This window comes from Zootermopsis nevadensis, unplaced genomic scaffold (genome assembly GCF_977971745.1).
Source record: "Zootermopsis nevadensis isolate Lab colony 2312 unplaced genomic scaffold, Znev_1.0 Znev_ptg000004l, whole genome shotgun sequence".
NCBI lineage: Eukaryota > Metazoa > Arthropoda > Insecta > Blattodea > Termopsidae > Zootermopsis > Zootermopsis nevadensis.
In genome coordinates this window covers 5,488,605-5,515,143 of record NW_028259136.1, presented here as the reverse complement: position 1 = coordinate 5,515,143, position 26,539 = coordinate 5,488,605, and the positions used below count along the sequence as shown (strand labels likewise).

Genomic DNA, 26,539 nt, shown 5'->3' with positions numbered 1-26,539 from the left:
TCCAGCCACTGTCAGAATTTATAAAGTATATTTATTCTGAGAAATTTTTTTTTATAATAAACTGGCTACAATCAAATCTGAATGTAAAATATGAGTACTGAGAAAATGGCTCATGCATACACAAAAAGAAAGGAAGTTTATGAGCCAAAATCCTTTTATGAATTTTAACTTAGGTTAGAACTTTCATTCTGAAATGCGTATCACACTTTCTTAAAACAAAAGCATGTATACTGCTTAAAAATAAAAGTTTTAAAAACAGTTACATGGCACTGGACAACAAATAATAAAATACAAGAGTGTCATAAATAACAGTAAACGTGATGTCGAGAAGATATTCCAGTCTCTTCAAGCTTAAAATACCATACACATATAGTTCCTCCTCAGCAACAAAGAACCCTTGATAGCCATGGATTTGCATGTTTGAGTGAACTGGAGTTCTTCTTTGCAACCTGCTACAGCTGCATATTGCTAATTGACACTAGCATCATAAATTTTGAACTGCATGTCACCTAAAATGGCTGAAACTGTTTGCATGTTACATGTTTTTTTATTGAAAAATATGACATTTTACACTTCATAAAACCTCTAAACATAATTTAAAAATCAAAATTTATCGACATTTAAAAAAGCTGATGCAATCCTTCAGCTGAAGGTGGGTGGAAAATCATAACTGAAAACATGACAAACTAATGAAAAAAAAGATGAGTGTAATGCTACATGATGAACACAAAATGATTAAGAATGGCACCTCACAGGACTGCACATTCTGGAACCTCAAGTCAATGCGACCTGCTTCAGAGATACAAAGTTCATGACATCACACCAACATCTAAATAAACTGTAATAAAAACACTTAACCTTATTTCATCGTCTTACTACATTAAATAACTTATTTTTTCAGCCATTTGTTTGGTTTTCTTACTTTTTTTAAAGTTTGTTTATGCATTGCAAAAGAACAGTTATTTGAATACAACATATGTCATTCATGATATTAAAAAATGCAATTAATTTTAGCAGAATACGCTGTTTAGTAAAGACAGAACAAAAACTGTATACTGGTACTTTCCTCCTTCTGTTTGCCCATGAATTCCTCCACGTACACCAAACACACACATTCACTCTGGGCCTCAAAGACCCTGAAGTCACTACCGCCCTTCACTCACCAGCTCTAGTGATCAAAGCGATCGAGCCAAAATTGATCACATCTGTATCAGTACCATTCTCAAACACAACAGATATCATCGTAATAAGTACATTCCGCCTTTACGCAAAATATTGCTTTTCTGGCGTTTTAATGGGCGTCCTCTTCCAGAAACATTATTGCTAGGACTAGCGTGTGTTGAGATCTCTGTTATGTTGTTTTGGTGTTGGGGGTAAGTACCACGAGGGTTGTGGTGAGGAACTGAAATACATATAACCCAATATTATTATGAATACAAGTGTTCGTTCAATAAAAACAACAACCATCATCATGCCAGAATTACATGTCAAGACATTATAGAGCCCGAAAATGTAAGCTGGAGGGATGGAGACTAGCTCCTTCTAAAGTGGCCCATCCACGTACGAGTCTGGCTCGGCGAGCTTGACTCGTGAGCCGGGATCAGATATATTTCACCACACATGCATAGCAGACTCAGCTCGTGACACTCCACTCACAAACGAGTTTGGCTCGATGGAACCCGAGCCAAGCCGGACTCGCAAGCCAGACTCGTAAGTGGATGGGCCGCTTAAGAGACACTACACAGTAGGAACCCTTTAGTCCCCCTTATTTTACCTGATGACGGAGACATATCCAGTCCCCAAAATGCTGTTATGAAAAACAAAAGACAATGGATAATGTCCAAAATGTTTTGCCAAAACCATTACGATACACCATCAACAATATCCTTTACAATGATCTTAGTCAAATATGTTTTCTTATTTTGGGTGACAACAATTACATTCCTACCTAGAGATGCATAAAATCTTTCATTTTTGGAAAACCCCTGTTGTGTGGAAGGCGCCTTGGGAGCCATCGGTGGTATGAAAGTATGTGTAGCAACAGATGACAGTCCCACAGATGACAGAGCACTACCGTACCGGTTTGAACCTCGACTGCTTTCAGAATCCTAAAAACATAATGCGGGATGATTCATTACGACTAATTTAAAGAAATAACATGCTTCTCTAGCCTGGCACTCTTGAAGGCAAAAACCTCCTGAAGGACAGGAAACATGGTACACTGCTGAGGGGTCTAATGTCATCAGAAAAAACCTTGCACCACAGCTGATGGCCAATACTTACTGTGTCACTGCCAGTTCCAGATTCCAAGGTTGAGGCCTCACTACCACTAGAAGATGATAAAGAATCATCCTCATCATGATTTGTGATGGCTGATGTGTATGATGGGACAGGGAATGTTTCACGTATCCATGCCCGGTAGTCAATTACTTCATCTGTCACGCGGATTATACGACCCAAGATACTGAAAATATCACATTATATTAAATCACAAAAATAACTGTAAAAGACAGTAAAAAGTGAACAGAATTTTCTAAAACGAAATTATGTAGAAAACCATGCACAGAATACCTTCACATATAAATAAGCCCACCTGCAACAGAAACAAGTTCTGGAAGATAATAATATTCAATGCTTACTGCACACATTTCCACTGTCTATTGTGAACAACCTACTTTTCTTTAAATGCTTCCACCTGCATTTAGAAAATAGCTGGACAGTCGAAGAACAAATATCAAAGATTTACACTGCTGCCATTTTTTTAAATTTAATGCAATGAAGAATGCTGTTCATCTACCAGGCTACAAAAGTTAACTGGCTGCTACTATTAAACTGAATACAATTTACAAAGCAACTATGTTTACTTTCTAAATAATAATGATTAAAACAGAAACTGTAGATATGTCACTAAACAAAATTTTAGGTGGTCATATTAAATTGTTGTTCTTTCACCCAACTCTGGAGCCAACAAAACTACTACTCCAGCACTGCTGACAGTATGGAATTATAAAAAATGCAGGTGGAGTAACCCCCTACGGCATTACATCCACACCAAGTTGCATGTATGCATAAATACCCATCAAAACCCAAATATAACATAGCAAACGACATGTCAAACCTATGCTTTTTTCATTATAATGAATCTACATTAAAATGTCATAATATAGTTCCATAAGTTGTGCAACAGCAAAAGCTGTCACTACAATTACTTCCTGTTACAAAAAAATTAAAACAAATATAATGATATAAACTCCTCTCACATATCCAAATCATACACTACAAATGATTCTTCAAAAATATACTCAGACACTGCTAACATGGCAATATATTTATACCATATGTTTTTACCTGTATTTATTAGCATCATATATAAAGGTGTTTAGAGGATTCACTGCTTGTGTTAAAACAATGTAGGCATATTCAAAAGTTTGTTTCACTTGTAATGCACCATATGAGCTACGACCGATGTCATTTCCTGGTGTCAAAGGATCTTCTATACAAAGCAGTGATGGGCGATGACCATCAATCATACCACGCAGGACCTGTAATACATATATACAGAATTTCACACACCAGTTGCCTACCAAAAAATTAAAACAGGTTTCTTTACATTAACATTTTTAGACAAAAAAAAAATTCAAAGGAGAATAATGTTTCTGAAAGAGGTACTTCATTCTTAACACTGAAAAGAGTGAACATTATTCCCTTCTGGAACTTCAGACGTTTTTAACCACTTCACATTTTCATACATTCAGATCTTAAGGCTGAAACTTCAAACATAACACTTCCTCTGTTAAATGCTCATAGCTGAGAGATTCTAATAAGGTGCATGATTCAGAATCTGTTGTAATTAATGTAACAGTCAATAAATAGATGCCTCTTAAAACAATACGACAATGACAGAATGAATTAGGCAACATGTAAACGTAAAATGTTTTGCCAAAATATCAGTATTTCAAAACACTCTCTGTAAAAACTTCCCTCGTGGGTAAAATAGTCATAGCTATAGTGGGATGAACTGCCAGCGAAGTTTGAATGTGATCTTCAGAGATATGATACCATGTAATTTTGTGGGTAATAACCAATGTTTTGTAGGAACCTAATATCTCCATAAATCTATCATTCTCACTAACATTTTTCCTACAGCTTGCACTAAAATTTTAATACCCTGTCAGAAAAAGTATATACAACTAGCCCTACGACTTGGTTTAAATGCAGCTACAAAAAGACTAACATTACAATACTGTGTCAAATGTTCTTTGAAAAACTTTTGACGTAAATACGTCTCTATGGAAGGGTCAGTGTCATTCCTCAAAAAAGTGTAACGAAAAATGTGTAAGACAGTTACCTAGGAAATATCAACAATTTGTAAATATGGACCGACAACAATGGTCAGCTTGTATGCATTGTTATGTTACCTAGGAAACGGCATCTGTTTACTCTGCACTGTTGTGTTACATTACTACTGTCAACAATCCACTTTCGTTATTGCAGAAAGAGCTGAGCTGTGAATCGCTTGTAGAAGAAGTGTGTCGTAGACTAGATAATTTTGTGCTGGTAAAAACGTTTTACAATATCACAGGTACTTATCTTATATAAGAATTATTAAGAAATCTATTGTTGCGTTAATTTGTTGCATCATACTATGTACAAGATGGATGACATTGAAGCTAAAAGACTCCATAACGCAGAATATATGAGACAGTACAGAAAACGTAAAAAAAATAGAAGTATTAAATAATGAACTCCAAAGTGTATGGTCAATGGTGAAAAAGTTTTAATTGTAACCCTGTATATTTGTAACCATTGAGACACAGAAAATCCTAATACAATGCCGATAATATTGACAGGAGATTTAAACATTGTTTTAAAGGAGGAGGAAAATCAAAGCTTTCTCACATTTATGGAGAAAACGTTTGGCTTAATGTTGATGTCAAATCAGTACTACTAGATCAAAATCTTGTATAGATATGGTGTTTGCACAATATGTTGATACTCTAAAATGTACAAATTTTATAACATATTTCACCTACCACAGACCCATCTTAAGCGTAACTAATTCAAGGTAGGCAGTACTATCTTACTCAAACTTTAATCAATTGTAAAGCGGGTATAAAGAAAATATTTAGAATAAAGCCACTATATAAACTCCTTACCGTATAGACGTATTTACATCAAATTCTCCGGAACCGTGGTTCCACTGTCACTTTTTATCATTAACAATAGAGCAGACCCTCCTTGTTCTGAGGTATATGCACTGCAGTTTTGCTTTATTTGGGGTTTTAAGCTCAACATTAACTTACCCAAAAAAAAGGGGAACCCCCACAAACAGCAAGGGTGTGTCATATTGAAAAATTAATATTTAAACAAACTGAAGCCAATCTAATTAAAACAATAATTTAAATATGGCCAGCAGCATGCATAATGGTTAAAAAATGTTAAAAATAAGCTCGTCATTTATAAGTTCACCTATAAATTATATATGCAATAAAATGTTAAGGAGAGGAGTATTTCCGGATAGATTAAAATATGCATTAATAAAACCATTATATAAGAATGGTGATATATATGATGTGTCTAATTATAGACCTATATCACTTTTAACATCTTTTTCAAAAATATTTGAAACTATAATGTACTCAAGAATTTTGGATCATCTCAATAAATACAATATTTTAAGTACTGAACAATATGGATTTAGGAAAGGATTAAAAACAGATAATGCAATCTATAAATTACTACAGAGATTTTAAATGCCATGAATAACAAACAAATAGTGGGAGGCATCTTCTGTGATTTGGAAAAAGCTTTTGATTGTGTTGATCATGAAATTTTGTTATTTAAGCTTAAATTTTATGGTATCAATGGGAAAGATCACGCACTTTATGAATCTTACTGAAATAACAGATACATTAGAACAGTATTACATACTAATGACAGTAACAATACAGCCTCGGATTGGCTTAAAGTTAGATATGGAGTTCCACAAGGGTCTATATTGGGACCTTTGTTGTTTCTTTTATACATAAATGATTTACCCAGTATAATAACTAAATTTGCTACACCTATAATTTTTGCTGATGATACTAGCATCTTATTTTCTCATTCTAATACAAACGACTTTAATAAACACATTCATGGAACATTTGAAAATATAAATAGATGGTTTAGAATGAACAGATTATCACTAAACTTTAATAAGACACATTATATTAATTTTAAAATTAAGAGAAAAATGTCAGATACTGTCACAATAAGTTATAATAATAAATTCATTAATAATATCTTCTGTACTAAATTCTTGGGAATTATGATTGATGGTGCATTAACTTGGAAGAATCATATTGATCTACTTATTAAAAAATTGAGCAAGGCTTGCTATGTAATTAGAAATATGAAACCATATATGTCTATTTCAGTGCTAAAGACAATTTATTATGCTTTCTTTCATTCCTTAATGAGCTATGGCATCATTTTCTGGGGAAATTCATCTAGTAGTTACACTATTTTTCTCCTTCAGAAAAAGGCAATTAGAACAATGATGGGATGTAGCAATAGAGTATCGTGTAGAAATATATTCAAAGAATTAGATATCTTACCGTTGGCATCACAATATATATTTTCTTTATTATTGTTTGTATTACAAAACAAAACTCTTTTTCCATCAAACATTGACTCTCATACTATTGATACTAGACAGAGACAAAATTTGTATCTACCCCAAGCCAATTTAACTATTTATCAGAAAGGAGTTCACTATGCGGGTATAAAGATATTTAATAAATTACCCACAGAGGTTAAGAATACCTCAAATAATTTTAAAAAGTTTAAGGTTGCATTAAGGCATTTCTTAATTACTCACTCGTTTTACACTGTGGATGAGTACTTAATTGGATAACTATTGTAATAAAAATACTAATTCTATTGTCTTGAATTTAGTACGCTGCTTGTCTAGATGTAATTTTTTTAATGTATGTATTTTATGTTTTTATACTTGAGTTTGTGACGTGTTCTATATCCACTATTGGATTCTTGGAACTTGTAAATAAATAAATAAATAAAATAAATAAATACAGAATTTAGGAAAACGTTCCATTTTCAGGATGATCCAGTTCTCGGAAGTTACGGAACGCTACAGATGCTAAGCTCTGCCAAAATAAAATGTAAACAAATGATCTAATACACAGACATAAGCATAAGATTCCTGATGTGTTCACCTCCTCTTTGGATATGTATGTGCCTCCATCCTTCACTCGAATCCCAGTCTTCATATAATTGAACTTTCTTCCATAAAGTTCAAAAAATTCTATAAGAAGAACGCCCAAATTTGCTCCAGGACAGAAAGCATTCTGCCTTGGATGTAGCTGAAAAATACATAGAACTATATTCTATTAAGTGAAAAATATAATTTATCATAATCTTAAAAAGTGCAACACTGTGAAATACCTGCAAGAAACTGATAGTCATCAGTATAAGGCTATAAGAAGAAATGCCTCCAGTGAACACTTCATTAAGGTCTCGCTGAAGAAGAAACTGTTTAAGTACCAGTACAAGTTTGGACAGCACTGGAAACCGTTGCTTGAAATCTTTTATAAGTTCAGCTGATTTTACTCCATTGCTCATGTTGAAACTGATGTCCACTTTCACATCAGACGCCTTGTCAGTCAGTTTTACAATAGGGACCTGAGAGGAAAACCGTGTTCTCATAAATTAGACACCAAACAGGACTCACATTTTAACTTCAAATCACACTGATTCAACATTAACCTATGCATAAATCACAGTGAATACAATAGCTTAGTTAAAACCACTGGGAATAATGATCTTTTCATCATCACATCACCCAATAATGTACAGTAATTTAATAAACCATGGACTAATACAGTAATACAGATTACATTATGGGATCCATTCTACAGCACTGTTGTCTTTGTGGAACTGGGTCATTAATGGGTCCATTTCCCATACTTTTAGCAAAAGAAGGGGGCCCTGAACTAAAGAAATAACAGATACCTTATGCTATAAAATTAATGTTTCTTTTAAATGCTGCAATTATCCTGGAAAAGTTATTCTATTATAATTGTATTACTGATGGTAGATTGCAAAATAGATAAGTTGAGAAGCCGCTTGCCCACACTGAAGCGTGTAGGTTCATACTGGCGATACCAACCGTCAGATAAATTTACCCATGGAACTCCAAAATTAACAGGAACATAATTTGAGAATCACAGACCTGATCTCTAAAATGAATCAAGGACAATAATGCCAAGTGTTATCAAGAGCAGAGAAGTGGAAACATAAACAATAGAAACCCTGCATATTATAATACTTACTGTGGCTTTGTCCAAAACTTTTAGTGTGCTAGGATCTGCAATGCCATGTTCCAACAGAGACTGTTCAAGAGTTCTAAGTGGCAATGTTTCCCACTTACCAATCACAACCAAATCAATATCACTGTAATAAAATAAATATATTATCATCTTAACCAAGTTGACCACTATAGGTTATGCAAGAATAGACACACAATTTCACATAAACTGAGTAACACAAAATATGAGATTGTGCCTAAGATAAACACAACTACCAAGCTACCACAGACAATTAAAAAATTCAGCAGATGACCTAGTTCTGCCCCCTCCCCAATAAAAGTAAATAATATCATTAATAATGTAGCATATTTATAAGGACCACTTTTAATGAGGTAGTAAAAGGTTTTAAAAACAGTAGAGGCAGAGGAATTGTACTAAGGTATGTCTTTGCTATTTCAGATTTCTTCATGGATACAGCTTTCAGGTCTTCTGTAGCAACAAGTGATTCAAAGAGAAGACATATCTATTCTATCTTTAACTGTAATCCTCTTAATGCAGTATGTTTGATTCAATTTACATTCTTTTCTTGAATTCATTGATTACAGTGGAATATGAACTGATGTCTGTCCCTTCTATATTTATAAATCTTAAAATAACAAAAAAAAGAAAACTGCTAACATAGAACAACTGAACAGTTCGAAGGACACAAGGTTCTTGTGGCTGGGGGGATGACAATGTTCTTCTAGGTTTTCACGCAGTCCAGACTTGTAGGAAGATATCACTGTTTTGGAGAATCATACCGCTTCCACCTTCAGTTTTCAGATATGCTGGACAGAACAATGTCACACTGTAATATTTCAGGAATCTACAATTTAAGATATTAAAATGTCTCAGCAACAATACGTACTACTGTCATTCCTAACCAAGTATTTCATTTTGTCATATTTTAGAGAGAATTATTATGCATATTTTGGGAAGGGAACATCCTATTCTGTGTTACAGAGAGGGATATCATGGCAGGCAAAGTGTTTATGAACATTTTCACAAACATTACACAAAAATCACCTTTCAGATGGAAGAATTTATGAAAGGCAGTATCCCCAATGATGTTATGCAGTAAATACAGCACTAGAAATTTTTATATGAAACATAAGGTCAGTGCTACGTGATGTAAATTCAGACAAATGTTCATGGTGTTTCAGTGCCCAACATAACAATCACAGACTTAACAATTCAGAAAGTGTATAAAACATAAGTTCCATCCAAAAGTCAGTGTAAACATATCAGTACTTATGAGAACTGAATCAGTAGATGAAAAGAAACATACATTAATAACACAATTGCAGATTGATAACACTGATAAAATTATCAGTTTCACATTACCTTGACCTTGTAACAGCAAGATAAGATGAAATCACAACAGACAAAACTCAAGTAAAGAAACAAAGTGTGAAGGAGATAATTACTACAGAGGCGCCAACATTAAATGTAACACATTTTAACTCAACATCCAATTTTTCATAAAGGAACTGCTCCATATTAAACTGCCATAACCATCTTGAAAATGTTATTCCTTGAGCAGCTGATAGATGTTCAGCTGCTTAAACTATGCCCACTTTGTATGGAACCTGAAATGTAATGCTGTCTTCTTGGAAGTCCAATCCAGATGTATATAAAAGCAGTTTACATATCCCAAACCAATCTACATAAGATCAATTTCAATATTATCCTCTGTAATCGCAATTTTTCATTGGGTATTTTTAACCAAAACTGTGTCCATTTGTTTTTCATCCATGATACATGACTCACATGCCACTGCCTCCTGAAAACAAATACCTTGTTTTTAATGACAAGAGTGGGGTAAGACAGAGTTCCTTGGTACTGTGGGTACTGTACCAGTCTTTGATGATGGTGATACCAGATTGAGTTTGGAGCTTTGATGAAATGATGAACAGCAGGATAAACTTACAATAACCACAGAAAACCTTGGCAGTGAAGCACAACTCTGTCCATTATAAATCCAACTACTCTGGAAGCAAACCTGAGCCTCTGCAGTCTGAAACAGGAGCTATGATACAACTTACATTCAGATATCTAATATGACAACATTAACCGTTTTTAACAGTGCAGCTTACCCTTACACAAGTTTGGTGCAATGAATTTTGGCACCACTGCAAGTCAATAATTCTCATGAATTGTATGCAATACCAAGGTTAGATAAGACATAATAAATTTTGTATGGATGTCCTCTGGTCACATATGCATAACAATAGCACATCAAAACATTTGCGGGTTATTTAAGCAATTTTCAAAATTTCTTACAAACCTTGTAGGAAGATAAAGCCCTGTTCTGAAGCTTCCAAAGATCTCAACCTTCGCATCTCGCCATAAACCAAGAACAACCTTTTCTATACGACGAACAACACTGACACGCAATTCATGTTCCTCCGGCGTGGGGCACATGTAGTTATAGAAATCTTCAATCTCTTCATGAAGGCTAAAATCATGAACAGTACACAATAACATCAACTGATACATCATACTTAATAAACATCAGAAAAGCCAACCTCAACGCATTATTTCACTCAAATAAACCCAAAAATTACTGTGTAAACTGTTTTTCTTTCCACGTACCCTATTACCCCTCTACCGTATGTTTTATTCGGCTTCTTCCAAGGGCAACCTCCATGATCGCCGATAAGAGTTGCTTGGTTATGGTTCATGCCATATGTACTAGCACGATTCTCTCTTTTCCTACGTTTACGATTAAAATAATTGTTACAGTTCGCTGTCACACGAATATGTTGATCATCACTATTCGTTGTACTATCCACTGGAATGTAATCATGTGATTTTGTACCTAAACTCGTATTTACATCTATAAGATTCATGTTGTCCACTCCTTTTTGAGTTTCCCAAATTCGTATCCACAAATCTTTCGCAGGGCCTTCTTGTTCAGGTTGAAACCAACCAATAATCGGATCCATCAAAGGCACCTTGCACGTATGCAGGCGCTTTGACTTTTCTGACGCTGCAAATATCTAATCGAACACATACACATGCATTTATAGAAATTCACAATTAACACGCCTATTCTACACCGGTTGGCGGTTACAGTAATACCAATGATTAGTACTACTAACTATCACAAGATGACAGCTTCATAAGGGTATCAAGGTAGGAATTAATTTTTTACACTCATTATTGATATATCATCAAAAACGAAAAGTAGTCAACAGATAATTACAATAAAATGAAAACTGTTTTACCAATGAGTCTTTGTTTATATAGTATAAAAATGAATTAAATTACTATAGCCATGTAAGCATATTTTAACTGACAATTTTTGAATAGGCTCAAAAATAATCTTCCCTAATTGTTATACCTAGCTTTAAAATGTTAATAACTGCATGATTCTAATTTGGAAGTCCTATATCTCACGTCTTAGTTAATTAAAATGCCTTAAAAAATTAATTAACATAACAGAACCTTCTCGAATTACATTAGTTCACAGTTTCGTCACAAGATGGAAACTACTCTCTTGTGGCGGAACAATACGAATGCACAGGAACAAAAACCACACATTAAAGGTGGCGACTGACTTGTAACATTTACTTGTAATGTAACATTCGCGGCGAGCATGTTACATTACACCACAACTGGTGAGGCGTATCGAATGCTCGTTTTGAACGCTCGGCTCGACTGTGCTCATGTGTGCTCCATTCATTTCATTCAATATGTCGGACGTGGAGGTTGTGTTATCTTTGTTTCATTTAATACGCTACTCTTATCTAAAGAACTCGTGAATGCTCGTTACGACACCGCTCGACTGACTTGTAATGTAACACTCAAAGGGATTCGCGAAAAAACCGACAACACGATGGAGCGCCCGCGAGCGTGAGCGGCTCGCATCGAGCGGCTCCGTTCGCTGTCTTCACTTGTGTAATGCTCGATTTGCAACACGTTACATTACAGGCAAATGTTACAAGTCAGTCGCCACCTTAACAAAATCACTCACACCTTGAAACCGATTTTAGACTGACAATCCTTATGCGTCACATCATCTGTAGTTTCAAGTAACTGTTTTGCGAATTTGTAAATATACATCACATTAAAAATTCACTGTCATTCCTGCATAAAAACGTAGAAATTAATAATAATTTACCAAACTAATTTTATAAAAGTAAACTCCTTGATAAATCATTAGTTGTTCAGTTTAAGCTATTCCCTGCTTTTTATGGACTTCAAAGATTCATTAATGCTCACAAGCATATATGAACTGGAGCATTATGCTTGTTCCTATCCTGAATCACACAAATCCAGTCCACTCCTTTCCACCATATTAATAATTTATAATAGATTTTAATATAATTCACCCACAAATGCTTAGGTCTTCCAAGTGCTGTCTTCGCTTTACGATTTCCAACCAAAATTTTGCATGTACTTGTTAGCAGTTCCACATATGCTATAGGCCCAACCTATTTCACTTTTCTTTAGTTTATTAACCCAACATATCATGAAGAGTACAAATAATGATCTGGTTGCTCAGTTTCATGATGAAGGCACAACTGTGGGTGACACACTGGCAAAACCTACTAACACCAGAGATTTTTACCAGAGTTATGGAGAGTCATCACTACAGCAAGGCTCTACAAAGACAGTGATGATGGATATTCACAGGACATAATTTTTCATAATTAATATGTGCACATAAGATTTGGAAGAAATAAATTATCAACTGTCATTTACAGGTTTTATTCCCAAGTATCAGGTCATTCTGTATGAGATATGGGGATAACACACTATGTTCTAAACCTCAGAACTACATGGAGGCAAGAGGTAAGCTTCATGCCTTCCCCAATTTTAAGAATTCTGCTAAATCACACTTTCTGTCCTCTGATGGCCATTACATTTCAGTCACACTGTTGTAAAAATTAATGTGACAGAATGACTGGCACAGAAGACACTGTGTTAACATGCTGAAAAAAGTTGCTCATAGTGGGAAACTAAACAATATTGCATATCAGCAAGCACAATAACTTTACAGCACTTCGTAAAACAATCGTAAGATCCAAAATGAATGCAATGTTAGCTCGGCTTATTGCGGCACTTCCTTACTGGAGAAGGGTGGGGTCAAAACTTATGAAGTTGCATAAACATACACAACATTCTGATTCTTACCACAGGTTTTGTATTTGCTGGTCCTAGAGTAAATGTTATAATAAGGCTGTACTGTACAATATAAAAGATCTCCATTCACGCATTTAGCTCCGAGTCATACGATGTCACTAATCAAATGATGAGAACAAAAGGGTAAATTTTAAGAACAAAGAGAGTTTAAATAGGAAGAGTGAAGGATTTCAAAATGGCTTTCTGGGCCAACACTGATGATTGAGACAACCTGCAGAAAAGTTGGTTTATTGTACTACCATAGATTCTACTTGTCAAAAAAATTCTTAATACAGAGCATGTAACATAACACCTCAGTCTTCTGTTCGTGGATTGTTTGACTGATACAGTTAACTGACAAACATTTACAATAAGGTCTTCCAAATAACACATTCTTTCATGTTAAGAAATATGGTAACTTTTCAATATTACACAAAAATGAAAACAATGCTCACTTGTAGCATAACTAAGGAACATCACTGAAACAAAATAAAAGCCACCAGATGGAAAACCTAACTTTTAAATGCATAAATTATAAGGAAACAATGATATACAACTTTAGGTAAATTTAATATCGTGACGCGCACCAATCTTTATTATAGATTCAATGTGTAATTTTTATCAGCAGTGGAATATCATCACTTCAATTTAATGTGCCAGTTACTCAAAATTAAAATGATCCAAAATATTTGGTTATTAAATGCTTATTGTTGCTGATCATAATGCGCTATAACACGCAATAACACAACTGTCAGCATACGATAGAACAATGTAACAATTCAAAACTCAACTTGGATATGTGCTTGAGCTCAGCGATGCCAATTAGAGCTTTAAACCTTTACTCCACACACAAGAATGTTCTGTATAGGACAATAATAAGTTTAAAAGCTGCAGAATTCATCTCCAGAACAAGGAAAATGTTTTCAATATGACTAACATAATACACTCAGCTCCTAACATTTGGCAGTAAGTATGAAACAGAGAATTGTATATATTCAAGCAAGTCAGTTGCACTGACAGGATCATCAATACATTACAAAAGTGTATATAATACAAGAATTAATCAGCAATTTAAGTAAGGACATTTTGTAAATATTTTATGGAACTCTGACTTTACCCTAAATAGTCTTTGTCTTGCTTCCTTCCATGCTCCACATTTCAAAATACCTCTTAAAACTTCAAGGTGTAAGGTACTCCAAGAGACGATAATCTGAAACAAGGTAGTTAGCAAAACAACAGTACTCAGGGCTGCCTTAACCTTGAAGGGGGGAGGGGGAGGTTTAACTGAAAAATTGTAAAAATAAAAGATTGCTGCCATTTCCTTACAGTTCATGCCTGCTGTGCTGCCTCTGGAAACATTGTTTTCACAAGTTCTTTCTTGTTAACTTTCCCCATTGCATTCTTGGGTAATTTTTCCACTACTTTAAGTACAGTTGGAATTGCATATGGTGCCATCCGTTCTTTGGACCATTCTCGAAGTTTAGAAAGAATGATTTCCTTGCCACTTTTTGGAACCACCACTGCTGCCACCTGTATGACAACAAATACAATAGACTTCTATTACATACCTACCGACATGTTAAGATAGGAGCACGGCAATCACATCTATCATGATTTCAGGAAAGATGGGTGTCTTGTGGGTTGTAGTGCCATGTAGTCTGGCAGAAGTTTATCAACAATTCAGAGGTCCACGCTGTCTCCTTCATCAGGACAATATCAGTAGATTTCTATCAGACTACATGGCACAAGGTTGAAGACAGCAATTTTCATATGACTTCATACAATAAGAAGCCCAGATATGCACACAAACCTAACGTTCATTTATATCCAACAAATTTTCAGTAATTAATAACAATAAACTGTCTCTTCTATGTCAGTCTGTGATGCGCACCTTTTGTCCCCATGTAAGGTCTGGTACACCAACCACAGAGCAGTCAGCTATGTCTGGATGTCCTAGAAGATGAGTCTCTATTTCCACTGCGCTAACCTTATAGCCACCAGTCTTGATGATATCTACAGATGTCCGACCAAGAATCTTGTATGTTCCATTATCACAACGAGCTGTATCACCTGAAACACGGTACGGTACTATCCTGTAAGCATAAACTCAGGCTGGCCAATCAGGAGGGATTCAAATTGGGTGGGACATGTCAGCTTCTAGTCTATGCTGACAATGTAAATTTATTGGAAATATATACATCATAAAAACACGGCCTAAACTCGACTAGACACTAACGAGGAGCTTAGTCAAAAAGGAAACAGAGATTTTATCATGTCTCATCACCAGAATATAGGTCAATACCATAATGTAAAAACAGCTAATAAATTCTTAAAAATATATAGCAAAATCTCAGTTATTTGGGAACAGTGCCAACAAATCAAAATTATTTTCAAGAAAAAATTCTGTACAGACTAAATATAGTGACTGCTATAAAAAACTTAGATTAAAATTTGTCTGAAAACACATACCTCTTGTAACAACAATTTCTTGAGAAATACTGAAAATGGGTGACAACATCATTTACAAGTATATGACAGATATAAACAGCTCAACTATAAAGGGTTAAGTGCCCACAACTTGAAACCATTAAATAAGATCTGTGGTCTTACCCGTTTTAAACCATCCATCTTCTGTAAATGCCTTCCGTGTTTCTTCAGAATTTTTCCAATAACCTTTAAAAACATTTGGACCCTTCACGTGCAATTCACCACTTGTATACTTTGAAGAGAGAATGTTTCTTCCTTCAGCAGCAGGCCCCTCTACTAGAAATTCGTAGTCTTCATTATGAGTTTTCGCTATCTGTACCTGCATTCCCGGCAGTGGAGTTCCTACATATCCTACAGTCACCAACAATTACAAATTATTTTCCATTAATACATTTATATTTCAAATTTTGAACTGTAAATGCTTTAAAGACCACAAACTTTGCATTTTGCCCAGAGTGCATTTATTGGTTCTGTAAGATTATCAGAATAAACAGTGATTATTTCACTAAACAGCATTAAACAATCATTTTTTTAACGGAGATACAGTGTTTTCTCTGAGGAAAGAACTGACTAGATATTATTCAGATGGGCTTTGGCTTCAAAGGGATAATCTCAAAGGTACATGACCTTTGAACAATGGACAGTTATTTAGCACAGTATATGCAGAAATCAGTGCTCTGTGACAATTCTCTCTCATACCATTCACTGGTGAACAAACTGTAGTTCACAGACAAAAATACTTGCACAATTTTTAAAATGCTGATGTATTTCTATATATCAAGCAATTTTAAATATGGACAAAACAAAAGACTGTGAAAATATTCTACAGAAGCTGTTCCCATTTCTAAAGATCATGTGTGAAGTGTTCCCAGAAACATTTATCAATAAATTGATCTCTGTTAAAACATTTAAGTTAATCTGTTATCAAATAAATATGTTATATTTTAACACAATCCTAAACATGGTAAGCCATTTCCTTGTACATTCAAAATTAAAGTCCCAGTAAAGGTGTGAAAGGGTGAACATACACTGTATTAATTTCTGTGGTTCTCACCTGGTTTTCGAACACCTTTAAGGGAGTTGGACAGAACCATCCCAGTCTCTGTCATTCCATACCTTTCCAGAAGTCTGTGTCCAGTGATTGCCTCCCAGCGTTCAAACAGTGGTGATGGCAGAGGAGATGAGCCACTGACCATCAGTCTGGTAGAGCGGAAAGCAAAGTGCACTGGGTATACAGAAAAGCTTTCCCATAAGACATCATTACCTAACAATAACATGTGTTGTCTAGATGTATATTACCCTCAAGACTCATTAACCCCCCTCCATTTCCTGCTTCTGTCCTCAGTGACCTCTAACAAGGTACATGACATTCCACATCACTTGTCCCGCAGTTAAAGAAGAAACCCAATAATAATAATCCGTGGTGTAACAGCCCTATGAGAGCCAAAGCCGACTAGCTGGCTGCTGGCCTCACGTTCACATGCCTAAGCAGAGGTGAACAATCATCCAACCAGATATAGGGTGACGTGTGGTCAGCACGACGAACCCCCAGCCATTGCTAGCTTTCCTGACCGGATTAAGGTACTCATTGTAGCTCCCCAATTTCCTCACGATGCTGGGTTGGCACCGATCCCATACACTGGTCGAAAATCTCATGAGAAATTTCTTTCCCCGAGACTCGGACCAGCGTGCATTCCGTATCACCGGTCCGAAGCATGATGCCTCAGACTGCGTGGCTACGGCGCGGGACGAAGAAACCCAATGAGGCTGTAAAATGAGTCACTTCTATCTGTTTAAGGTTCAATGAGCCTATTAGGTCAGTCCAGGCACCAGATTCTCCAGCATGTTTTGATTTGTTATGTGAACAGAAATCTATACATGAAAAGTATAACATGTGTAGCGTGTAGTAAAGTACAGTGACTGGTGTAATTTGCACTTTCATTTTTTAAGTGTAAATATGGCAGTCTGTGATGAAAAAAGTAGGTTCAATATTTACTAAAAAGTGAGGCACCATACTGCATATTTAAATGCACTCTGCCTTTAAGACTTCAAAACACAAAAAGTTGGAGGTTACTCAGTCTGGATGAAATGCTGACCTGTTCTTATACATCACAATTACTGTTTCTCAAAAATTACCAAATTACATCTCTTTAAACTAATAGATTGTATAAGTATACCAGTTTCCATTAAACTGCAAGGTATCAGGGCATAAAATTGCATTTCAACTGGTTGATTACACATGGAATGACAAAACTGAGCATTTATTGTTTTTGAAGTTGATGTGTCATGGATATTAAAATATAAAACAGATGTGAATCTTGACAGATCTTCTCAGTGTAAGGCAGTGGTCCCCAACCTTTTTGTGCCTACGGGCACATTTGAGAGTTTATGAGATCGTGGTGGGCACCAACCAATTAACGAAGCCAAATTTTCTTTTCTCTGGACAAATAAGATATGGAACCAAATAATATGCAAAACAACACGACGTTTAATGATACAAGAAACCATGCAATCAAAAATACGTATTTTTGTAAGTACAATTATTATTACTCAAGTGGGAAGTTAGTACGATGTTTGGCGCTGCATTTCATCAGCCAGTTTTTCAAATTTGGGAGTGTAGGATGATGCTGCTGCTCGCAAACAATCGTCAAGATGGGCATCAGTAAGTCAAGATCTGTGCTTTGATTTTATAATGTTTGTGGTTGAATGGCCTTCATTATTCAGTATAACCTCTTTCCATAACAACGTCGGCACCCAAAAAAAGCCTTGGCGGGCACCGCGTTGGGGACCACTGGTGAAAGGCATTGAAATAACAGACAATCCCACATATAACCCAAGCAGTAATGATTTACAAGTAGATATAAAGCAATAAGAACCATTCTAGGCAACTATTTAATATTTGTATATTACAGTATGGTAAAAATCCATCCCAAAAGCGAGATGGCTGAAATGAGCCATAATAACTATGTAATGTGTCCCACTTAATATGGAATTCACCATGGCATCAGGGAGTTATAAAAGCAAGCAAACTATAGAACACAGCTGTCAAATGATAGCAGATGGGTTCTGAACTATGTGGGCTCCTATGTAGAAGTGGATAGCTACTAACCTTATTTTCTGCGAACATACTGTTTGTATGTATTCCTGCATGCGGGCATTCTTGGTAAAAATACGATCATACTCTTCCACTAATTTCATATATATAGTGGGAACTGCCATGAACATGTTCACTCGTTCACTTGCCGGCATGTTGATTGCTAGAAGATGACTCCACACTCGAGAAACCTCAAATTTTGGAAGCATTACACACCTACGAGTTAGTCAAACAATCAAAGTCAAATATCCAACTAAAATATGATTAAAATTTAAAACCACTACAACAAAAATAATGGAATATAAACATGTAATAATGTTTAGTGGGCTGCTTCCTAATGTGTTCTTTACAAACACTTTTGATGTTCATTTACCACAGATACAAATCTACTGACAGGGTTAATCGGCATGCATGCATAGTTTGGCCACATGACCAAAGTTTTTCATTCAGTGAATACCTGTTGCATACACCAAGACATAATAAGCCAAGCCACAACTACTATGGAGTGAAGACGTCAAGTAAACTGATGTGGACAGTTCCCACTCAAAATGTAACTAAAAGAGTCATGTCTTACAATTAAGCATTCACTTTATGTCCAGAACGCAAGGAATGTCCAACATACTCGAAAGAAGGAAAATAAATTGTCGGTGGAGAGGGCTGTTTGTGATATCACCACTGCTAAATAATTATCTGGAATTGAACGTTTTAAAAAGATGTACCTTCCAATATATTTTAACAAAACTGTGTCCCATAATTTTAAAGAATGTGGTAGTACCTGCCACCAACTGCAAGAGGGCACAGGAGAACATTCACAATCCCATGTATATGATGAAGCGGTAGAGTGTGGAGTACAGTGTCCTTTTCTGTCCATCCCCATGCCTCAACAAGGGAAGATACCTGGGCATGTATATTAGCATGAGTAATAACTGCCCCTGAAACAGAATTTTAATAGAGTATGTACTCATATTAAGAGACAGATATAAACAGATAATTACACAAATATGTAATAAAATGGATGAACCCCATTACTTCTCACTTCATAGTAAAATATGAATATTCAATCCATGGCAACCTGTGTCAGTGCTAGGCTTAAACTGATGCAATTAACTATGGTTATTACATCAATTCAAGTTTGCAATAAGCTTTCACTGGAATGTAAGTTTATAAACCAATAATAAAACGCAATTTAGCTCATGGGCTAGAATGCTAGATTAATCCATTGATAATCATAGAAGTTTGTAAAACATAACTTTCAGACCTCTCGCTGTCAACATGTTTGTGTAATCGTTGATTTAATAAACAATATTTGATGCTGTATAGCCTTGTATGACATAACTGAAATGACAAAAAAAATCTTAAGTATACCCTTGGGTGGTCCAGTTGTCCCAGAGGTATAAATGATCAATGCATCACTGTCATTATAGAACTGAGGATCTAGTCCGCCTTCCAAGGGTTGATCCTCTTCCCATGGTGAAGGTACTGGTATTGCAGGCAACAGTGTAGATTTAGGGGCAGACTTCATGGCTAGGACACGAAGTGCTTCATCAAATACCAACAGTCTGGCTCTAGATTTAACTGCTAAGTTCTGAAGACTATCAGCATATTCTGTAGTTGTCACAACCAAACTGGCCTCACTATTGCTAATATAGTGTTCATGGACAGGAGATGGATGGTCTGCCATCATTGGAACAGCTGTAAAATCATTGAAAGCAAGCCACAGTTATTCAACAGAAATAAATAATATTATAACATTTTGTAATTCAATGTCAAAGGCCAATTTTGAGAATGTCTAACAAAAGCCAACATATCAATAACTCTGTTTATCTTCACTGTAGAACTGTGATTTAATAATCTCATGGTCCTGCTTGTGTCATGTAGAAAGCCCCAATTCAGGCAGAAAAATGTAGCACTGTTGTCAGCTTTTCATTTTAATTCCAAACACAGAAGAATGATGTTGCAACCTGGTAATGCTCACATTACATTCCAGTACATTCAAGGCGGAAAGAATGTTCAGGTGCTTCTCTGACAAAACTGAGCAACTGGCAATTAGCAAGGAAAATATGTAACTGTCAGCCAATGCTGTTTTGAGACACACCACACAGCACTGATTGGAAGGATCATAAATTGTGATTCTAGTACAATGTACTCTCTGAACACTCAACACCTGAAGAAGTACAAGTCTGAATACATAAATCAGATATCAATCACAAGCATGAATTTGTGCTCCAAGTCTGTAATACACCTTACCTATCTGACCACTCATCCAGCATGCCCATTGAACAATGACATATGATGCATCATTGGGGCAGAGGAATGCCACCCTCTCTTGCTTTTTACCGTCCAAGTAACTCGACAGTTCTCCAGCAAACTGACGGCTACTGAGGAATATTCCACGATATGTGTAATCACCATGGCGATCCCGCAATGCAATTCGATCACTGTATTGTGGTGCATGTCGAAATATTGGCACTACTGAAGATTTAGGACCACTGACTGATTCCCTGGTTGCGGCACAGGCTGCATAAGTTTGCTGCCAGCATCGTGAAGACAAATAGTAACCCGCTGACTGACGGCCACAACAAACACCCAAATAGCGACCAGCCAGCAAACATGCCATTTTTAATGTTTGTAACGATACCCCTGAAACTTGAACTAAGTAAAACACTGATAATAATACATTAATAATTGAAATGAAATTAACATTTCAATAAATGCTGCCTCAAAGTATACCCTTGTTATGCGAAATGCTAGTCAAGGTATTACTTAACTTTAGAATGCTGCACTTTCAAAACCTATTTGGAAGTCAACACAGGTTTTTAAATCTGTCGTTGAAATACTTAAGTTGATCTAGTAGTTACTTACTACCTTCATTTCAATTCTATGCACATTAACAATGAAAACTGGACAAACATTATTCCAAAATAGTACGTCAACCTAAAACACGACTAATTTCTACAGCCGCCGCGCACCCACACAGATACAGACAGGCGCAACCAAAGATGGTAAAATACAACCTAAATGCGCAATACAGCACTTGATCAGAAACATACTCTACTCTTACAATTTCGAAGGACATCCAAGATTCCAGAAAGGATAGTACTTCACATATGAATTATCGCAGCACATCGTATTAGTTTATTCTTTTCGCTAAGGTCCCATTAGGAACATTAAGGACATATAATGTGTACATTACAGAAACCTTACAAATCAATGTTAATCATACGATAGTCGATGGACCATTATTAGCGGCATTCACACATTTTAACACAGATGGAAACATTTGTCGTACAAGCACTAAATTCTTTTTTCCATTTCCCTTTAAAGCTTAGACTATGTATCATTATAAATTCCTTGACATTTTACGTTCTCATGGCGGCAAGAGTAAAAATTACTTTTCCGGGACTTTCCTTCGGCTTAACCACGCCTTTCTATCTTTCCACCAGCCTTGATATGACCAATGCACGTAAACAACTGCGGAGAATGACTATTTCAAAAGTGTCAACCAAATTCCAAGGCAGTGAAAATTGAATATATACATCATACTTTATCTTCCATGATGCACAAATGGCACACACGTAAAAGTAGTACAGTACTTATGCAGAAATCATTACTGTACTTCATCCTTCAAAATCGTAATCTCATTTATGGTGAAATATTACAGTCCCCATTTGTTTAGCTATAATTCACATTGGTGTCGATTCTTCGATAGTTTTGTTTTAATGTGAGGATTCGATAGAGAACGAGGTGATAAGTATTTGACACTAGTACCAACGAATGTATGTACTCTTTCATGAATGATAAATAACAGTTAATACCTGAATAAGGTGTGAAGCCATATATTATAAATACGGACGACATATACAAAGACTTACTCGCTGTAATATTTATACAATAAGTGAGCAACACAATAGTTTCCCCGCTTGACGGAAACGTAGCCGTCACAGTCGATTAGTTCACGCTCGTGAATTTGGGAGGTGCGGGGTTCAAATCTCGTTTCAGAGACCGACTATCCTGACTCGTTTTTGTGTGTTTCCTCAGTTTCTCCAGGCAAATGACGATATAGTACCACAAATAATGGCAAGGCCGCTTTCTTTCACATCTTTTCCAGTTCACTGTTCATTAATCCCATCATTTCTAACTCTAATTCACTTAATGCTGAAAAGCCTGAACTACCGACATTGTCAAACCGAAATAAATAAAAATAGTGGCGCAACGGTAGGTTCTTTTTTCATTTGGCTTTCCCATGCTAGTGCTTATTCCATCATACCTGTCTGATTCAACAAGTCTGACCAGGGAACACATCACTATGATCTGAAACATTGCTGTCCACCTACAGGTCCACACATCATTACAACACAAGACCAACATGGACACTTTCTTTGTGTTTGCTATATGTCTAAACATTAAATAAATTGAGATTTGCAACAAATTCTATCATAGATGTCATTTTGGGACATACTAAATACATGCTTATTATTGTTTTAAATTTAAGAAAACACAATTTAAAAATTGTGTAAAATTTTATGGGTTTTATGTCACTGGTGCTTTAGACATCTTGATGCATTTTTTTTTAGAGATTAATAGTTTATTTTCATGAAACAGTCATTAACTTTAAGGCAGTGAAACACAAAGGTTTATCACTACTAATACCAGAGGCTACCTTTTATATTGTGGCCATAGAAAAATGTATAATTGAAAATCAGTAAACTGTATGAATGATATTAAAATACCAATATGGGCAGTCAATGCAGGAACTATTATTACAACTCTTCAAATCTGTGTTATGATAATTCTAACTTATATCATAGTTGTTATTCCTCATGTAGTTCTGTTTTACCAAATTTTAACATATAGTGTGAAGAGTAATCGATTTTGATGCTTGATACATAAGCACTTTAATATGTATGCACAGTTTTTACAAATTATGGTTTATATAAGTAACGACATTAACCTGAGCTGCAATTTTCAGGCACTATGGGTCGCACTCGGAAAGACAGTACAGGGACTAACACAGTGGATCACTATCGGAAACAAATTGGTACGAAGTGAAAGTGATATTAATGTAGCCATTTAAGCATGATTTTCAAGTACTTCCTATAGTACATAGTCAAAACATTTTGTGTCAGTATAAGTTGAAGAACTTGCAAATCAAATATGTAAGGCAAGGAACGACATTTCACATTCAGTATGAAGTACTAATAAAAGATTGTGATCTCATAGTATGATTTTCTTTCCCTCCTCCCCACCTCAAGTTGAAAAGCCATGGTTGGTATTCAAATGGGGGCTATATTTTTTGAATTTCAAAACTGCAAAATAGTATAGTGCTAGTTTCAATTGTGTTGCACTGAAGGAAAAATGACCAGTCTTATAGGTTATGTTACTTGTAGGTATGAATTATTTTAAAAATATTTAATTATTTGTTGTATTAAAGAAACTCAGAAAACTTCCATAATTCATAATGGATATATTTTGTGTGTGAAATGTTCACCTGGACATCATAAAATGTTCCTGATATTGCATACATTATTTTTCCTACAAATACTCCATGTATTTTGCCGATTAGAAGATGGTAAAGACTGTATAATTAGTATTATATATAACTGTATAAGAGATAATGATTGCCAAATTCTAACATGGACATCAGTTTTCTGATATATAGGTGTCCCAAAAAGAGTATACACACAAGGTTAACATTTCCTATTATTTGTATATACATCTTCTTGTGACAACCTGTATGTAGCCTTTACCAACACTTAATAAGGTACTGTCTAAAAGGATAACCTTGAAGCACTTGAGAGTTCAGAGGCATTCCAGATATGTTGTATTACCAACTTGAGCACTGTTTTGTGTTTCCATTCATTTCTATAATATGGCATTACACTTTTATAGCAAAGCAAGAAGTAAAGAGGACCAAAGAGACCTTGAAGGGGATAAAGTTCCAGTCAGATAAAAAGGCAAATGCTCCTACCATGTATAAGGTACAGTACAAACCATACATATGCTACAGATATATGAAATATTTCAACATGAAACTATGTAAGGATTAATATTTTGTAAAGTTGTGTTGAATCTTGTGTCATGCCTTGTTATTGCAGGCATAACCAGGATACACAGAATGGTGTACAAAATATTTACCCATCTCTTTTGTTTGTTAAAATCACATGTTAAGAACTGATTTCAAACTTTGCCAGTGGATGCAGCAGTTCAGGAAGTTACTGTAGGTGACAGCTGAATACTATGTTGCTAGTGATGTAATGCAATAAGTGAGCTGACAGTATTCACTGCTATGAAAATCTCGAATTCAAGTGTGAGGCTTGTTGAGCATAACACAATAAGAGTGATCTTTTTTGTGGAAAGTTACATGTCAATCTAAAATAGATAAACTTTTGTGCATACTTTAGTACCCACAGGGTCCTGCAAAACAAACAAAATGCACGATCACCAAACAGTTTGAAGAGGGTGGTTGTAATGGAGTATCATCTTCATGCTCTTAAGTGTCTATAGCCTGGGGAATATTGAAATTCTGAGTTACAATGCAGAGATGCCCAGAGAAGAACTGTAATGTGCCACATGATTTCAAAAGATTTATGCTGGAAGTCATCTCACTTGCATTTGTATTGAGGTTATAAAGCAGTCTGGGGTTCATACTGAGCATGTGGGATTTGACGTTTTCACAGTGGTGAGGATGATGATATGAGTTTTGGCACTGTGAAGATGGAGACATTATATTTCTCAAAAACGTTGGCACCAAAACCCATATCATCATACTGAGCATGTTCTGTGCTGAGAACCGCATTCCAGACTTGTGTACATGTAGGATTTATTAATTTTGATTCTAGTTTCCATGTAATGTTTAAATAGGTAAACATGTTGTAGACCACCATGTATCCATATGCAGCAGGTTCCAGTTAATTAGGCCATCGGTTAATCAGGGCAGCCATTTATTTTGGACAAATATTAAAGAACAAATTTTTTTAACTCTTTACGTGGAACTTCGCATAATTGGGGCAGCCACTTAATTGGACCAAAGTGTTCTAGTCCTGATGTGTCCCAATTAACTGGAATCCACTGGATTTCCCACTCTAACAAATATAGATATTACTTCATATTGAAATAATTAACATTTTTCCTCCATCTTTTCTTTGCAGGATATCAGCATAATGGTAGGAGCTATGCTTTTTCTCTGTTTCTGTGTATATATCATTTTCTATGGTCTTTTTTCTATACAGTGAGCAAAGGAAAATGAAACATGTTGATTTTAATCAGAAACTTGAGCTTAATGAAGTATGTGTTTCTGTTCACAAACAGTGCTCCATTTTCACTCAGGTTCTTGGATATCTCAACTCATGAAATATTGGTCTAGTTTACAAACTGTTATTTTTTTGTTTTTTTATATATCAAGATTCTACAAGTATGAATCAATTAAATGTTTTAATTTTTTGCAATCAACAGTTTATTACTGTTACTGAATTGAATTGTT

General features: G+C 35.5%; 3 protein-coding genes and 1 long non-coding RNA gene across 20 annotated transcripts; 2 read left to right on the top strand and 2 right to left on the bottom strand.

The window, feature by feature from the left end:
- Positions 1-14: 14 nt before the first annotated feature.
- LOC110829176 (terminal nucleotidyltransferase 4B) lies at positions 15-11,478 on the bottom strand. 4 transcript variants are annotated; one of them, XM_022062638.2, is made up of 10 exons: positions 10,944-11,477; positions 10,636-10,806; positions 10,279-10,377; positions 8,334-8,454; positions 7,447-7,683; positions 7,218-7,364; positions 3,349-3,542; positions 2,284-2,464; positions 1,949-2,108; positions 15-1,402 (listed from the first exon to the last, which is right to left on the bottom strand). In XM_022062638.2, exons 1-10 carry the CDS (start codon positions 11,294-11,296, stop codon positions 1,239-1,241), a joined length of 1,827 nt encoding a protein of 608 aa, XP_021918330.1. In that variant the 5' UTR covers positions 11,297-11,477; the 3' UTR covers positions 15-1,238. The 4 variants fall into 4 exon arrangements, with proteins under 4 accessions (XP_021918330.1, XP_021918331.1, XP_021918333.1 ...); XM_022062639.2 differs by having other exon boundaries at positions 10,279-10,365; positions 10,944-11,476; XM_022062641.2 differs by lacking the exon at positions 7,218-7,364 and having other exon boundaries at positions 10,944-11,478.
- Positions 11,386-13,954, top strand: LOC147874827 (uncharacterized). The gene is made up of 2 exons (XR_015533667.1): positions 11,386-11,486; positions 12,859-13,954. It is a non-coding gene; the product is annotated as an uncharacterized LOC147874827 (long non-coding RNA).
- Positions 13,712-22,891, bottom strand: Acsf3 (Acyl-CoA synthetase family member 3). 10 transcript variants are annotated; one of them, XM_022062629.2, is made up of 9 exons: positions 22,875-22,891; positions 21,307-21,699; positions 20,425-20,751; positions 19,835-19,991; positions 19,075-19,275; positions 17,020-17,165; positions 16,089-16,316; positions 15,370-15,548; positions 13,712-15,008 (listed from the first exon to the last, which is right to left on the bottom strand). In XM_022062629.2, the coding sequence occupies exons 2-9, from the start codon at positions 21,674-21,676 to the stop codon at positions 14,808-14,810; spliced, it is 1,809 nt and encodes a 602-aa protein (XP_021918321.2). In that variant the 5' UTR covers positions 21,677-21,699; positions 22,875-22,891; the 3' UTR covers positions 13,712-14,807. The 10 variants fall into 10 exon arrangements, with proteins under 10 accessions (XP_021918321.2, XP_021918329.1, XP_021918328.1 ...); XM_022062637.2 differs by lacking the exon at positions 22,875-22,891 and adding an exon at positions 22,603-22,744; XM_022062636.2 differs by lacking the exon at positions 22,875-22,891 and adding an exon at positions 22,452-22,555.
- LOC147874826 (triple QxxK/R motif-containing protein-like) lies at positions 22,697-26,504 on the top strand. 5 transcript variants are annotated; one of them, XM_087342973.1, is made up of 4 exons: positions 22,697-22,803; positions 24,029-24,097; positions 24,949-25,037; positions 26,208-26,504. In XM_087342973.1, exons 2-4 carry the CDS (start codon positions 24,034-24,036, stop codon positions 26,289-26,291), a joined length of 237 nt encoding a protein of 78 aa, XP_087199099.1. In that variant the 5' UTR covers positions 22,697-22,803; positions 24,029-24,033; the 3' UTR covers positions 26,292-26,504. The 5 variants fall into 5 exon arrangements, with proteins under 5 accessions (XP_087199099.1, XP_087199096.1, XP_087199097.1 ...); XM_087342970.1 differs by having other exon boundaries at positions 22,704-22,835; XM_087342971.1 differs by having other exon boundaries at positions 22,769-22,883.
- The last annotated feature ends 35 nt before the right edge of the window (positions 26,505-26,539 follow it).

Excerpts from the sequence above, each read along its gene's own strand:
- LOC110829176 (XM_022062638.2), bottom strand. The coding sequence starts at position 11,296 with ATGGATCCGATTATTGGTTGGTTTCAACCTGAACAAGAAGGCCCTGCG. Across the intron at positions 7,365-7,446 it reads TGACTATCAGTTTCTTGCAG|CTACATCCAAGGCAGAATGC; the intron begins GTATTTCACAGT and ends TGTATTTTTCAG. Across the intron at positions 2,465-3,348 it reads TATGATGCTAATAAATACAG|TATCTTGGGTCGTATAATCC; the intron begins GTAAAAACATAT and ends TGATATTTTCAG.
- Acsf3 (XM_022062629.2), bottom strand. The coding sequence starts at position 21,676 with ATGGCATGTTTGCTGGCTGGTCGCTATTTGGGTGTTTGTTGTGGCCGT. Across the intron at positions 19,276-19,834 it reads CCTCTTGCAGTTGGTGGCAG|GTGTGTAATGCTTCCAAAAT; the intron begins GTACTACCACAT and ends ACTAACTCGTAG. Across the intron at positions 17,166-19,074 it reads GTATGTTCGCAGAAAATAAG|ACTGATGGTCAGTGGCTCAT; the intron begins GTTAGTAGCTAT and ends CCGCTCTACCAG.
- LOC147874826 (XM_087342973.1), top strand. The coding sequence starts at position 24,034 with ATGGGTCGCACTCGGAAAGACAGTACAGGGACTAACACAGTGGATCAC. Across the intron at positions 24,098-24,948 it reads TCACTATCGGAAACAAATTG|CAAAGCAAGAAGTAAAGAGG; the intron begins GTACGAAGTGAA and ends ACACTTTTATAG. Across the intron at positions 25,038-26,207 it reads ATGCTCCTACCATGTATAAG|GATATCAGCATAATGGTAGG; the intron begins GTACAGTACAAA and ends TTTTCTTTGCAG.